The 16,160-nt window shown below is 43.0% G+C and overlaps 1 protein-coding gene across 4 annotated transcripts in view; it reads right to left on the bottom strand.

Moving 5' to 3' along the window:
* Nucleotides 1-16,160, bottom strand: part of GLRA1 (glycine receptor alpha 1) — an 80,179-nt gene that overhangs the window by 27,515 nt on the left and 36,504 nt on the right. For all 4 annotated transcript variants that reach the window (XM_069484339.1, XM_069484340.1, XM_069484342.1 and 1 more), the window contains one exon: nt 14,636-14,703. In XM_069484339.1, coding sequence (XP_069340440.1) covers nt 14,636-14,703 — 68 coding nt within the window. The remainder of the gene's footprint in view (nt 1-14,635; nt 14,704-16,160) is intronic.

Below are 16,160 nucleotides of genomic sequence, written 5' to 3'. Positions count from 1 at the left end.
AACACCAAGGTGGAGCATTAACTCATTCATTCATTCATTCCACCAACATTTACTGAGGGTTTCCTGTGTGCCACCTGAAGTTGGATCTGTCCCCCTCCACTACTGTGCCTCATTTCTGATTCTAACATAGCTCCTCTAAACTCAGTATTGTGGTGAAACAGAAAGCATGAAGTGTTTTAGCAGGAAGGAGCTAAGAGCCTGTTTGAGTGTGTTGGTGGCAAGGGGTGTGGAGGGTAAGGGGCGTGCCCACTGTGGTCAGAAACAGGAGACATTGTATCAAGAGGTGAACAAAAGAACCAGATTCTCAGACCTTTTTAAAACTTAGCTCTCCAGCTCTCAAAGCAGTGTCTTGTCTGTAAACTCAATCCAACTCTACAAATGTTTATTAGGCTGATTGGGAGTACAGTGAAGGTAGAAGCACAAGATCTCGGTTCCCATACTCACAGAGCTCAAATTATCTAGCAGGCAAGGTGTGATATGGACACACATATCTACTGTATAAAAGTGAAAGTGACGAAGGCTGTAAGGAGCCCTAAGAGATTTCTGTTGACTATTGCTTTCAAGTCATAGGCTTGGATCTCGAGAGGCTTTCAAGGAGAAGGTGGCATCTGAGACAGACCCTTTCAGTTTGTTCCATCCTCCTGAAGTTAGCATCTCTAATCTGGAATTGTTCAGAGCTTGAGCAATGCCTGGTTTCTCCTGGGAAGGAGGCCAGTGATGTGTGAGGAGGAAGGACGGAGGTGAGGAGTACAGGCTTGGAGTGGGACAGGACATGAGGATGAGGTTGCAGCCTCGGGGAATTTATTGTAGAATTAGGATATATGTAGTTGGGAGTAAAAGAAATCTCACGTAGAAGGAATAACACAAGCAATGGTGTGTAGGCAGGGGCATTCAAATGGTTCAGTTTAGCTCAACCATTAGCAGCACAAGTAATAACAATTCTTTATCGAGGACTTACTACATACCAGGCATTATGTCTAAGCATGCCACACACATCAGCTTATTTCGTCTTTAAAACAATCCTATAATGTATAATAGTTATCTTCAGCCTAATTTTATAGATGAAGAAAGTGCAGAGAGATTAAGATTAAGTACTTTGTCCAAATCACACAGTAAGCAGTGGGGCTAGAGTTCAAACCTGTTTTTCAGATTATATAAAGTTTATGCTCTCAACCACTCCGCTGGGAGAAGGCTGTGAAATGGATCGATTTGAGGCTATGGGTATCCTTCACTGCCAGAACAAGGTGTTTGGATTTTGTTCTGTAGCCAATTTGGCACCACTGAAGACCTCAGCAGTGTAGCAATATCACAGTTTGACTTCAGGAAGATCCGTTTGTTGGGAACAACCGTAGGGTGTTGGAAGCGAGAGAAAACAGCTACAGAAAGACCTGTTTTGAGGCTCTTGTAACAGTTCAGTTGAGTGTAAGGAGGATCTAAACTAAGATAGTAGGAGTGGAGAGGGGGAGTAGATGAGAGAATCATAATTCTTTATCATTATCATCATCATCTGCATCATTTTCATCATTAAATATTACAGTTAGAAAGAACCTTGGAGACTTCTGTCTCCACTCGTTCATTTTACAGGAGGCCAGAGAGGGAAAGAGACTTTCTCAGAGCCACACAGCAATTCAATGACTACGGTGGGACTTGCATGCAGGAATCTTGACCCCTATCCCACTTCTTTTTTTTTTTTTAATCCTTTGAGGGAAGCCCCAGGGCCAAGAGGACAAGAACCAAGTTCATCTGCCATCAGGCAGTCTCGGCTTCCCTGGAGAAGCTCTAAGGTGGGTTTGGCTCTGACAGGGTTTGGGATTAAGATGCACATGAGCTGGATCAGTCTGCCAGAGGCCTGGGGGCCCCTTCAGCGTGGGGGATGCTCAGGTGTGGTTTATGCGTGCTGCTTCCCTTCCCCCAGCTCTTTTCTTCTCAAGCATTTTCCCAGACATCCAAGAAGCATGATAAAATGAAAGAGTCATAGATGTTTCCTGCAAATGTAAGAGTCAGCCTCAGTGTCCCTGTCGTCCTTTGAAAGTGTGGACCTGGCTCGGTTGGCACATGTAGGGTTTACTAAACCCTGGCTGAGTGCCAGGGACTGTGCTAAGTGCTTTGTATGAAACTTCTCACTGTATTCTCACTGTGACACCATTTTACAGGTCAGCTGAGGCCTGGGGATATTAAGTACTTTGCCCACTGACAGAGCTGAGACTCAACTCCAGGATTATTTGACTTCAAAGTCCTGTGCTTTTATGTAGTGTGCTCTATCAGCTAATTTACTAATAACGTCATATTTATTTGCTGCTTTTTACTTTCAAAGCACCCTCACATTAGATTTTTTTCTATGAGGTTTGGCATGGAAGGGAAGATGCTTAGTCCCATTGGACAGACATGGAAACTAATGGCCTAAAATCTTAAGTTCCCACCACTAGTTACTGGTATATCTAAAATTGGTAATAATAATGCAAATAATACTAATATATTGAGACTTTGCCACACGTAAGAAACCATGCTAAGAGCTTTCTGTGTGTTACTTTACCTTCATGGTAGCTCTGTGGTGTAGAGTCTATTATCATTCCCAGTTTATAGTTAGGGAAGTCAAAGCACAGAAAAGTTAGGGTACCATTCCTGATATCACAAACCTAGTAAATAGCAAAGCTAGGATTTGAACCCAGGATGTTCATGTCAGAGCCCACGCATTCAACCAGTAGGCTACACTACTCGGGGGCTCTCAGAATTGCATTGAGTGAGTTTCATGACACCTCAATGCCATCAGCTACTACCTCTGGCTGCTGTTATGTACCTGTGGATTTGTAGATGCCCACAACTAGCGGGAAGTATTAAAAAGGGCAAAGGACAGAAAGCTTCTGTCCCGGTTTAACAGTTGACTGGTGCCTTATTCCTGACTTGGCGCATGGATTTGGCCCATTTCTGCTGCCCATTCAAGTCCAGATTTCCCAGATCCTCGCCTGTTGCCTGCTTGGCCCCAGATGGCTGCTTTGTGCCTTGACCCTCTCCTAAGTCACCACGCTGTCTGATGCATTCCCATTTGGATATCACACCAACAGAACTACATGTGTTGCAAAGTGTAGACGGTTTAGACCAGTGGAATTGAGCATCTTTGTCTGTCTTTAGGGGATCACTAAAGCTCAGCACGAGTTTAATAATTATGTAAAAATGCTAATAGCAGCTACTTTTACTGAGTAGGTAACATTTGCTAGAACTTTGTAAGTATCGTATCTCTAAACTTTTCATCAACCTAGCATACTGGGTATTATTATACTCATTTTATGGGGGAGGAAACTGAAATTCAGCAAAGTTAAACAGAGGTTAAGTGTCTTGCCCAAGGTCACTTGGCTAGTAGGTGCCAGAGCAGGGATATGAATTTAGGACGTCTGGTTCCCAATCTCACATTCTTTTATAATTGTATGCTATCTCTTTATTTCCTCTTTTTAGAAAAAAAATTAAAATCAAGCTTCATCTATTTTAAATCTATTGAAAATATTTACTTTTATTAAATATTTTTAAATATTTAAAAATTAAATATTTATTTAAAATGTTATAAAATATTTTAAATATCGATTTTAATTTTTTATTAAAAATTAAATACAGTACTTTAAACCATCTATTGTATAGAGGAAGGAAATATGGCAGACATAGTGTACTAGGACCCCACTGACCCCATGTGACAGGTTGGCTCGTAAATATCCTTATGATCAGCATCAGGCTGAGAACTTTGGACTGGGATATTAAAGAGTGAGGCAGATTCATAACTGGTTGCTAAAAGGTACAAACTGAAGGGTGGATGTTAACCTGGAAAGAAGAAAGCAGACAGAATTGGCAGCGCGGGGCACAATGGTGGGCCACACCACTAGCAAACTTGCAAATGTGGAAAATAAGGTCACCCTCTGTGAGTTAAACTAACAACAGAGATGAACGTGCAATTGAGGGAATTTGGTGAGGCCCAGCATCAATCTCAACCACCCATGTGTAATCACAATGATTTCGGACAGGCATGTGCTTGTAATTTAATGGGGGGAACCCTAATTTATTGTATGGCCTCTTGTTTCGAGAACTAGTTTATAAACATACGTGGGACATTCATTCTGTAGTATTAGAAAGGGCAGTTCAAGAAGCAGGGGTTTGGCCATTGGTGACCTTGCACCACCTGGGGGATAGTGTCACTGTGTTGGGGGAACAACTTTCTTGTCACTGGAGAGAGGGTTTCTGTGTGGGGAGGCAAGGATGGTTTCTTAGACCTTTCCCTGGCCTGGATGAAATTTCCCTCAATTTCATCTCACTACCTCCTTTTCCTCCGATTCCAGTTATCCCCAAAGCACCTTTTGCTTGGCTTTCCTGGTATTTGGACAGTGGCGAGGAAGCGGGCTCGTGGAGGACATGAGCGTTTCCATTATTAGAATGGAAATCTCCGTTGTCAGTTGAAAGAACTTGGCAGACTGATTTCCTCACTTCAGTCTTTTGTGGGTTTGATTGTAAAGAATTGACCTTCCTGAATTTGATCTGGTGGAGAGCCACAGTCCTGCTGTCATAAATTCTCCATTGTCATACCTCCCTCGGTGGCGTATTTGGGAGACAGTCATCCAGCAGATGATACCACAATCCCACGTTCTGCCTGTAACAGACTCTAAGGGCGTGTCTGAGGGCTCTCTCCTCCGTGTTCTCTCAGTCTTCAGTTTACCAAGGCTTTGGGGAGTGTGTACCGTATCTAACTGGATGACATTTCATAGACTTTCTCTTGGATCCCCCAAACTCAAGAGTATAAGAAGTGACCTAGCATAAACTGTGTAGAATGACAGAAAATGTAATGGAAAAAGCATCTCATCCACAATGACAACAAATCTCACAAAATATCTAGGAATTGGGCTGGGCGTGGTGGCTCACACCTGTAATCCTAGCACTCTGGGAGGCAGAGGCGGGAGGATCGCTCAAGGTCAGGAGTTCGAGACCGGCCTGAGCAAGAGCGAGACCCTGTCTCTACTAAAAGTAGAAAGAAATTATCTGGACAACTAAAAATATATATAGAAAAAATGAGCCAGGCATGGTGGCACATGCCTGTAGTCCCAGCTACTTGGGAGGCTGAGGCAGGAGGATCGCTTAAGCCCAGGAGTTTGAGGTTGCTGTGAGCTAGGCTGATACCATGGCATTCTAGCTCGGGCAACAGAATGAGACTCTGTCTCAAAAAAAAAAAAAAAAAAAAAAGAAAAGAAAATCTAGGAATAAACCTAATAAGAAATGCGTGAGTCAATATATTTTAAAAAAACCTCTAAAACTTTACTGGAAGGCATAAAGGAATACCTATTTAAATGGAGAGATATAGTGTATTTATAAAATACTATAAAGATGTCATTTATTCCAAAATTAATCTATAAACTCAATGTAATCCTAATCAAAATGAGGGGATTTTTTTTTTTTTTTTTTTTTTTTTGAAATGAGGTCTTGCTGTGTTGCCCAGGCTGGTCTTGAACTCCTGGGCTCAAGGGGTCCTCCCACCTTAGCCTCCTGAGTAGCTGAGATTATAGGTATGTGCCACAGAGCCCACTTTACTGAGGAGATTTTCTAGACCTCAACAAGTTGATTCTAAAGTTCATATGCAAGAGAAAATGGGCTGGAAACGTTAAGAAAATCTTTTAAAAGAAAAACAGAGGGCTCTCTAAAAGACATAGAAATATAATATTAAGTCATAGTATTTAAAGCAGTGTGATATCAGTGCAAAAACAGAGCAATGGAGCAATAAAGTAAGTCTAGAAACTAGAAATGTATATATGGGACTTTATTTTCTGAGAAAGATAGCATTTCAAATCAGTGGAGAAATAATGGCTATTTAAAAAATGGTATTGGAATAATTTCTACCCAATCAGAGAAAAATAGAGTTAAACCACCACCAAATACTTTATAGAAAATTAAAGAACAAATAGATTAAGGAGGTACGTATAAAAAAGAATCCTATAATATTATTCAAAATGCCCAGTCAACATAGGCAAAGATGCTCAAATTCAGTAGGAATCTGGAATGCAAATTAAAAATGACAATGAGATATCATTTTGAAAGTCTCATTTGGTGACAATGAAAAACCTTGATAATATTTTGGGTTGGCAAGGATGAAGAGAAATGAGCAGTATTGTAGGGAATGTAAATTACTGAAGCTTCTTTGGAAGCAAGTTGACAATAATATCTGTCAAAATATTAATAATTTTTAAAAAGTAAATATTATTTGATAAAGCAATTCTACTTCTTGGATATATCTCAAGGAAATTCACAAAAAATTCTGCACAAAAATGTCCATGATGGTGCTGATTGTCATCGTGTAATGCATAACCCTAAAGGTGCATCAGGAGAAAAGTAGTTAAATACTGTGAATGACGAGTCCACACATGCTACGGAATTTTACAGGGAGGCTATAAAGTCTGGAAACAGATAGTTTCATTTTGTTCTATATTTTATGTAACATTAATAAACAACTTAGGTATTCTCTCATGTTTCCAAATTTGGGAATATATGGAGAGTTCAAAAGAATGAAGTAGGGCTGGGCGCAGTGGCTCATGCCTGTAATCCCAGTGCTTTGGGAGGCTGAGGCAGGAGGATTGTTTGAGGCCAGGGGTTTGAGGTTACAGCGAGCAATAATCATGCATTGCACTCTAGCCTGGGCAATAGAGCAAAACTGTCTCTAAAAATAAAAATAAAAAGGATGAGGAAGACCTGTATGTAGTGATGTAGAGAGAGAGGCCAAGCCATGGTGGAGGTGGAAAACGCAAACTGTAATGCACAATGTTATTTATAGCAAGATGTGCATGTGGGCCTAAATGTATGTACAGTCAAGGAAAGGAGACTAGTAGGGTAGACACGGAATTTTATTTGTAACGGTTAACTCAGGATAGGACAATGGGACTTGGAGGGGAGGGCAAAGTGGGGACATTCTTAATTCTTATTCTCTCTTTTCTTTTTTACTGGACTAATTACAAAAGCGTATTTTCATGTACTACTCATGTACTTATAAAACTGTTCCAGGGTGTTGCCGTCCACAATGCCGTGAGTCAGCATTGTGACATGGCCACTGAAATAGAAAGGACTTCACGGTGGGGTGTGTAGCTGTGGATTTGGGGCCCTGAAGAGTTCCCTAAGGGCTCCCTGGGGGAGGCGGGGATTGAGAGAGAGGCCAGGAGAGCGAGATTCCTGACTCCCTCTCCACTGCAGCCAGAACATCCCATTTTTTTTTATCTGTTTATGAAAGTGCTGCAGAAACAACTGTGGAGGCCGGGCTGCTGTGACAAACAGTGCTTTGAAATTCGCTAACCCAGAATAAGGATGGTGATGCCCCCACTTTGCTCTTCTCTGAACACTCCTGCGGGGATCTGAGTTTATTTCTTGTCCTTTCATCTCAAGAAGGAAATCAATGCATTTGACGCACTTGGAGAAGAGCACCCCGCTGGGGAAGGGACTAGGAACTAGAGAGAGGGGTTGAGGAAGCCAGGCTCAGGGGGTGGGGAGAAAGCCAGCCTCAGTTATGTGCACTGTCAGATGAGTGGATTGGTTCTATGTGGCACCAGGGTCAGGACTGAAGCCCTGGGGAAATGGAGAGTTTAGAGTTGCCCAAAGATGAAATGGGCTGCACCGGGAGGTGGTGTGTTCCCCATCCCTGGAGGTGTGCAAGTGGAGAATACTTGGCCGTGATGTTTGTGGCAGGGATTCCGACCACAGATGAGGAATTCGTGCCCACACCACAGTGCAGAAGACAGGATGCGGTTGTGTCCCCGCGTGGTCACGTGATCCCTCTCCCCTCATACTCAGCCAATGGACTGGCCCAAGAACGGGGCTCCAGGGGTCAGGCAGTCTGGCGATAATAACTGGCTGCACCATTTATTGGCTGAGAAAGATTGGATGAATCGTCCTCTCTGAACCTCAGTTTCCTGGTCTATAAAATAGGATGGTTGTACCTAAAATAATCCCCATAATTCACTAACCACAATTTCCTGGCTTTCAGAAAAGTGCTCAATAAATGCCAAACACCAAAACCAACACCGCACATTCTCTTCAGAGCAGAGCTTTTCAAAAGACTTATCTTCACGCCGTCTTTGTTTCCATCTGCCTTTTGTTTCCTCCATGCCCTGAAGTCCTATTCCCTAATTTCATGTGTGTTCCCTCCCTTTCCCCAACCCCCATTGCCAAATCTGCTGGATGCTACTCTCTTTTCTTACTTGACTTCTCTCCTCCTTTGGCACTGTTTAACACACCCCAGTTTCTTGTAACCCCTTCATCCTTTGGGTCATCCCATGAAACTGTTCTCTCCTGGAAGGTTTTAGCACAGAGAGTACTGTGATCAGATTGCTGCTTTAGAAAAATCACTTGAAATCTCACAATAGTGCATTCACAGTGCCTGGGACATACGTATTCAGTTAAGTGTTAGCTAATATTACTATTGGTTATTATCATCCTCTGTGTTCCACAGTGCCCTGTGTATACCTCTGTAATAGCACTCATCATGCGGTGGCATTGTTTGATTTCCTTGTCCAATAGACTCTTTGAAAGCACAGATGCACTTCTCACTGATGTCTGGTTCCTGTTTACTTCTGGAAACACAGGAGGATTATGATTTTCTTCAGGCAGGGCCATGTGGACTTCCTTTGGACAGTGAAATGTGAGCAGACATGGTATATGTCACTCCTGGGTGGAAAGTGTCTACTTGCCAGTGACTACAGGTTGGGTGTATCCCCTCCCAAATTCGTATGGTGAAGCCCTAACCCCCAGTGTGACTGTATATAGAGACAGAGTCTTTAAGGAGGTGATAAAGGTTAAGTGAGGTCATCAGGGTGGGGCCCTAATCCAATAGGATTGGTGTCCTTATCAGGAGAGGAAGAGACACCAGATCTCTCTCTCTCTCTCTCTCTGTGTGTGTGTGCACAGAGAAAAAGCCATGTGAGGACACAGTAAGAAGGCAGCTGTCTACAAGCCAGGAAAACAACTCTCACCAGAGAACAACTCTGATGGCACCTTGATCTTGGCTTCTAGCCTCCAGAACTGTGACAAAATAAATTTCTGTTGTTTAAGCTGCCCAGTATGTGGTATTTTGTTATGGCAGCCTGAACTAATATGCCACTGTTCAACCCTTTAGTGTATTGTTCCCTTGCATGGCAAGTGTGACACAGAAATGCAATGCTGAGCCATTACCTGCAGGACAGTAGCCCCAGAGAGCCCCTGGCCCTGCAGCAGAGTTTAGATGAGTGGTAAATGAGTCTGTGTTGTTTGAAAGCACTGAGATTTTGGGGGCTATTTGTTACTGTGGGAAAGCCTAGCCTAAAATGACAAACAGAACTCTATCCCTAAGGCCATATTGAGCATATGCAGGACCTTAATTAACAACTGAAGTGGAAAGAATAAATGAATAGAAAGAACTGCAAAAACAAAACCAACATATAAACAAAAAACCAGAAAAGCATTTTCTTATTTTTGTGTGTTGAAGTCTTTGGCTGCTTAGTAGTTAATAATCTTTTACATTTGTGTAGCGTTCACAAAAGACTTGCATATCTATTGCTCCGTGTGATCCTACACACCATTCTTGGAACCAAGCACCTGGAGGAACTGAGCCTCAGAGGTGTTAACACGGTGTCAGAGCTAGAAATAAAACCCTCGTCTCTTAACTCCTGGTTCAGGGCTCTGTCCATTGTCCCTTAATGTCTACAAATAAGGCCAGACTTGTAGACTATGTTTGCATAGACTGTCATCAATCAGCAGGGGTCCTGGCCACAGTGTGCCTGTCTCTGTGCCAGGCTAGACTGACTCTTGGCAAAAGAGGCTGGAACACATGTCCTAAAAATGGAAATACTGGGATTCATACCCAAAGATGTCAACACACACATACCCTCTCTGTCTCTGTGTATCTTTGTCACATGTGTTTACATATAGTTCCACATGAATTCCAGCTGTACATGCCCCTGTATGTGCACACTCACATGCATGCCTGCACACATGTATAGACATATTCTCACATACTGATATACATTTAAATATTCTTTCAAATATATACACACGTTCTCATGTACTTGAATATACACACATGTAAATATGCTGACTCAAATGCTGATACATACTTAAATATCTGTTTGTATATTCATAAACATCCATATACAAATACATAAATGAAAATAATATACTTTATGTACATTCACTCTTTTTAAAAATTTTGTTTAAATAAAAATAAAAAATGGTCTTGCTCTTTTGCCCAGGCTGGAGTGCAGTGGTGTGATCGTGGCTCACCGCAGCCTTGAACTCCTGGGCTCAGGCGATCCTCCTACCTCAGCCTCTCGAGTAGCTAGGCCTACAGATACATACCACCATGACTACAAAATTTGATTACAACATTTTTTTGTAGAGATGGAGTTTCACTATCTTTCCCAGGCTGGTCTCGAACTCTGGCCTCAAATGATCCTCCCACTTATGCCTCCCAAAATTCTGGGATTACAGGCATGAGCCACCATGCCCACCCTACAGTCATTCTTAAGTACTTTTACATATCCTACATATATACAAACTCACAGGTACATGCATATATACACTTAAACATTTTCATGTACATATACAAACACAGAAACACACATTCTTTTTTTTTTTTTTTTTGAGACAGAGTCTCACTTTGTTGCCCAGGCTAGAGTGAGTGCCGTGGCGTCAGCCTAGCTCACAGCAACCTCAAACTCCTGGGCTCAAGCGATCCTCCTGCCTCAACCTCCCGAGTAGCTGGGACTACAGGCATGCGCCACTATGCCCGGCTAATTTTTTTCTATATATATATTTTTAGTTGTCCATATAATTTCTTTCTATTTTTAGTAGAGACGGGGTCTCGCTCTTGCTCAGGCTGGTCTCGAACTCCTGACCTTGAGCGATCCACCCGCCTCGGCCTCCCAGAGTGCTAGGATTACAGGCGTGAGCCACCGCACCCGGCCAGAAACACACATCCTTATATCCATACCTATTCACGATCATACATATTTCTCTTTGAGGTTACATGTCTAAATATATTCAAACCAGCCTATACTACACACATGCCTATATGCACATCTGCACAGTCCCACAATGCACCCATGCACATACATACTACACGGACACACTCATGCTGCAGTGCACACACTTACACACACTTATAAGCACACATGTCCAGACAAGCTGGATGGATTTCCTCTGGGTTCTAGCCCTAGGTTTTTCTGTTGTAGCCTGCCAGAAGGGCTGCTCCAGAGCAGGACCTGCTTTCCTCTTCTCCCTCGTTCATTCCTGTTTTAACTTCTACCTTCCTCTTACTGCACAGACTCCAAGAGAGTCCCTGGAAAGGTCAGATGAAGGACAGGCAGGCTCAGCCCTCCCCTTGTCGGGAATGGATAGAGACCCCTGTTGCTTTGCTGGCTGCCTGTCTCTGCTCTCCGTCTATTAGCTCTGGTGAATAAAGCCAGGCCCTGGGAGGCAGACAGTTAGGCCCAGGGACTCCAGCTGTTTATAGAGCTGCAATGCACTCCTGCTGTTTCGGGAGAACAAACACAGCCTGGAAGGTTTCTGACACCAGGACTATGTCCATATTACCTTGTACCCATGGGGGCACAACCAACTCTTTGTGTGGTTGGAGAGGTACAGCCCTGGGCTGGAAGTCAGGGATCCTGGGTTGACTGTGCCACTAATTAGCCATGTGTGCGTCAGTGGGCAAGTGCAATCCTCTCTCGGGCTTCCAGTTTCTATATCTGTTCAATGAAATTCCCTTTCAGCTCTAATTGCCTATAATGAAAGGAGACAAGCAAGGACTGGGTAATCCCAAACATCTAGGAATTAAATATTTATATTTGGCTCAAGAGACCATGTGCTGAGTTCCAAGTCTACCTCTGACACTTATTAGCTGTGTGTCCTTAGGAAAATAACCTAGCCTTTCTGATCCTCAGTTTCCTCATCCATAAACTGAGGATAACCTTTCCCACCTATGGGAGTTGTTGTGAGGCCTAAATGAGATGATATATACAGAAGTGCTCTGCACGCTGTCTGGCACATAGTAGCATCTAGTGTGTTCTTTAAGAACAAGTTGTTATTACCAAGTCCAGTCTTGCTCCTAAGAACATTTGAGTGACAAGGAAAGAGGCTTGCATAGGAAGGTGGTGCAAAGGGTTTGGTTGGTGGGATGCAGGGGAGGGGAATCTTTGACTACTGCAGAGAGCACTGGACTTGGGTTTCTATCACACCCGTTTCATGCTGTGTGACCTTGCTCAAGTGACCTTACCAATCTGGCCATCAGATTTCCTCTCTGTAAAAGAGAGAGCCGGACTGGACAATTCCTTAAGGCTTTTTCTAGGTCTGAGATCTTAGTGTTTTTTTTTTTTTTTTTTTTTCTAAATCATTTGCAAAGTAAATTAAACACATGGATAATTAAGAAGTCAGTGAAAAAAATCACAGTAGGGTAAGTCCTTACTTCATATTGTCAATAGGTTGTTGTAACTGAGACTTTAAGTGAAACAAAGTACAGCAGGTTCTTGAATACCATCGTTTTGTTTGAAATCATTTTGTTGTAATGTTGTTGATAAAAAAATTGCTTATGTTATAGTCATTTTGCTTAAAGTAGCAGGTTCTGAGAACCTATTGACGGGGTTACGGGAGGGCTTACTGTACTGTCCAATGTGCAAGCTGCAAAATGCAATCTGTACCCTACTTTGTAGTAATGTTCATAAACAGGTAGAAAACTACATCATCTGCAAACCATTCCCGAGGAAGCACATCATAGCTGATCTTTCCTTTCCTGTCTGAAGATTGTTCATTTCCCCCCCAGGGGGCCATCTCCTCTGGGCTCCTCCTCTTGGATATCTCCATTATCGTTACTCTTTTCTCCTGAGGTGTGCTGAGCCTGGCATGGTATTGGGTTGGATTTCAACTTTTGATAACACTTTGGTTGTTGCTTATGTGTGCTTTGTAGGTCCCAAGCCCCCAATGTCTTGAGTTTGTGCTCTTCGGAGTTATGGCCGTGTGGCACAGAACACTTATCTACGGGTTATGAGAATTGGGCCTTAATCCCCTCATGGTCATTAACTAGCTTTGTGATGTGCTCTGTCCAAATTTCAGTTTCCGCAGCTGTACCGTGGGGAACACAGTGTGTAACATCTCTTCATTGCAGAGTGGTTGTTGGGCCACGTGTTTGGTGAAGAAACCAAATGAGATAATGAATGTGAAAATGTGCTTAAAATTATAAGCGGCATTTAGTAATAGCTGACATTCATTGCATGCGTGCTTTGTGGGAGGCACTGTGTTTAGCACTGTCTATGCTTTGTCTATTAATCTTCACAATAGGCCATGAGGTGGATGCTGTTGGTATCCCTGCTTTGCAGATGAGGAAGCCAATTTAGGTTACCTTGCCTAAGATCATAGAGCTTAGCCTTAAATTTTGTCTGGACATTGAAGACTGTATCATGATTACTTTGCTACACTGTCTCTGTGGAAAGCAAAATGTAGCAGGAGCAATATCTGTAAAGGTGGACAGAAGATACAGCGGGAAGAGAGGGAGAAACCAAGGCTCAGAGAAGTCTAGGGATTGCTCAAGATCACACAGGAAATCAATGATAGTGTTGGGGCTTCAGCGTCCAGAGTCTCCATCCTCATCACCATCATAGAAAATGTTTAGTGAACATTTACAAAGCATAAACACTTTCCTGCACATACCACACATAATACATTAATGAGGTCAGTATGGTAAACTTTTTTACTATGGAAAGTTTTAAAAACATTCAAAAGTAGAGCAAATCATACAATTAACCCAATATGCCCATTTCAGCTTTTATAATCAGCAGTCTTCTGCCATTCTGCAGATAAATTTTTATTTTTATTTTTAGAAATGGGGTCTTTCTATGTTGCCCAGGCTGGATTCAAACTCCTCGACTCAAGTGATCCTCCCACCTTAGCCTCCCAAGTAGCTGGGACTACAGGAGTATGCCACTGCACCCAGCTAGTACAGTTGAATGTTAAACTTATGAGCCGTTCTTCCCATTTTCTTTTTCTTTTTTTGAGACAGAGTCTCACTCTGTTGCCCAAGCTAGAGTGCTGTGGCGTCAGCCTAGCTCACAGCAACCTCAAACTCCTGGGCTCAAGCGATCCTCCTGCCTCAGCCTCCCGAGTAGCTGGGACTACAGGCATGGGCCACCATGACCAGCTCATTTTTTCTATATATATTTTTAGTTGTTCAGTTAATTTTTTTCTATTTTTAGTAGAGACAGGGTCTTTCTCTTGCTTAGGCTGGTCTTGAACTCCTGAGCTCAAATGGTCCTCCCGCTTCAGCCTCCCAGAATGCTAGGATTATAAGTGTGAGCCACCGTGCCTGGCCCTCACTTTCTTTTAATCTAAAAATTTAGCCTGTTGTATAATTTTGTTTTTTGTAATTTTGGGTGTTTGGCATGTGCTAGTCTGCTAGATCTTTGGCCATTTACAGATGTTATGTCTTTACCCCAGATATTGAATAGGACAGTGAAAACATAGAAGCCTCATGGTATACCACTGGAGACCTGAAAAAAACACCTGATTCCCCACCTCCTTGGGAAAGACCAATGCAGAGGATAAATATTTCAGGGAGAGAGATATCCCCAGCAGGAAATAACAGCTTGTGTTTTGACTTACTCACCATGGTTGTCTCAGCAATGGAACCAAAGCTGTTGATGAAAATGTTGCAGCTCACGTTCACCGGGGGACCTGCCAATCAAGAGAGATTTCTGCTTAGCTCCATGGCCGTGAAGAAACTCACAGGATAGGACCGTTCCTGGAACACTGACTTCAAGGGCAAATCCCCCTTGGTGGAGGACACCCCTGCTTGCCTCCACCCCACTCCCAAGCACCTGCGATTCCGGCCACCATTTTACATTTTCATCCAGATTTCCTGGTCCCCAAGTGAGCGCCAGGTACAGAACACCAGAGGCTGAGCTGAGATGTACTTTCATTAACACAGGATGATTCATCATCCTGCCATATGGTTGAAATCTTTTCCCCAAACCCCATCGGCTGCCTTGTAATTTGTGGCTGAGATATATTTATGGCTACCACATTTGGAGGCCATCTTGGGAATTGCAAGGAACAGCAAGTTCCTTGCCTTGAACTTATGAACCAAGAATGATTGCCTGAGAGGCGTTGATGGGAATTACCCCCTGGGGAATCCAGAGGAAACATCAAGGGAGGTTCACAAGTCTTTGTTAAATACTTTTCAGGCAAGTTTTTTGAATCTTACTGCAAAAGATAGGAAGGAAGGAGAGGATTATTCAGTGCTTTGGTATCTCATTGTGCTGTCTAGTTGAAGCCCAGTGTCTTCATTTTATACCATTAATTACAGCAGTTACCATTTATGAAGCATTGCGGGGTTTGCTGCTGTGTTGAGAATAGTACTAACATCATCTCATTCCATCCTCTCAACAACTGCATGAGAAGGTATGGTTATTATCTCCATTTACAGATGAGAAAGCAGAGGCTCAGAGAGGTTGTTTGTCCATGGCTACACAGCTAGTAAGTGGTCGAGCCAGGGTTTGAGTTCAGATTTGCCTAACTCCAAAGTTGGTCATCTTGGTGGCTACACTGTAGGAAAGAGGTTCAGAGGAAAGAAAGGGCATACTCAAGGTCACACAAACAGTGGCGGAATCCAGAATTTAAGCCCTGGACTTCCACATCAACTGAAAAAGAGCCAGCATACACTGACCAGAAGGGAATGTGAGACCCTGGGTAAGAGTGATGGAAGCAGTGGGAGTCCAGGGAGAGAGGCTCTCGAGAATGGGACAGGAAAGGCCTCAGATAGCTGATGACCTTGAAGGTGGGTAGAACATGGATAGAAGGTCATAACCCTCATGTGAAGATTGTAATTTGCAATTTGTGAATTTTTTCAGGTCTACTTTCTTGACGACCCCCAGGAGGTACTGAGGTAGGCAGGGCAGAGTTACTGTTCCTACTTCACAAATGGAGCACAGAGAGTTTTACTAACTCATCCAGGCTCATTTAACCAATAAGTGGTAGAGCCAGGACTTGAACCAGGGTTTTCTGAGTGTGGAAAGAAGCAAGTGGATATCCTTGTGTCTTTTGGTACCCACTCCATTCCGTCCCTCTCGAAAGAGTAGCCCAAGCATTTCGCCCAAACTCAGCTGAGATTTTCTCCTTTTCAGAAATCATGG

This window comes from Eulemur rufifrons, chromosome 10, assembly GCF_041146395.1.
Source record: "Eulemur rufifrons isolate Redbay chromosome 10, OSU_ERuf_1, whole genome shotgun sequence".
Lineage (NCBI taxonomy): Eukaryota > Metazoa > Chordata > Mammalia > Primates > Lemuridae > Eulemur > Eulemur rufifrons.
Note: the sequence above shows the minus strand (reverse complement) of the source record. Positions and strands in the feature narration are given on the sequence as shown.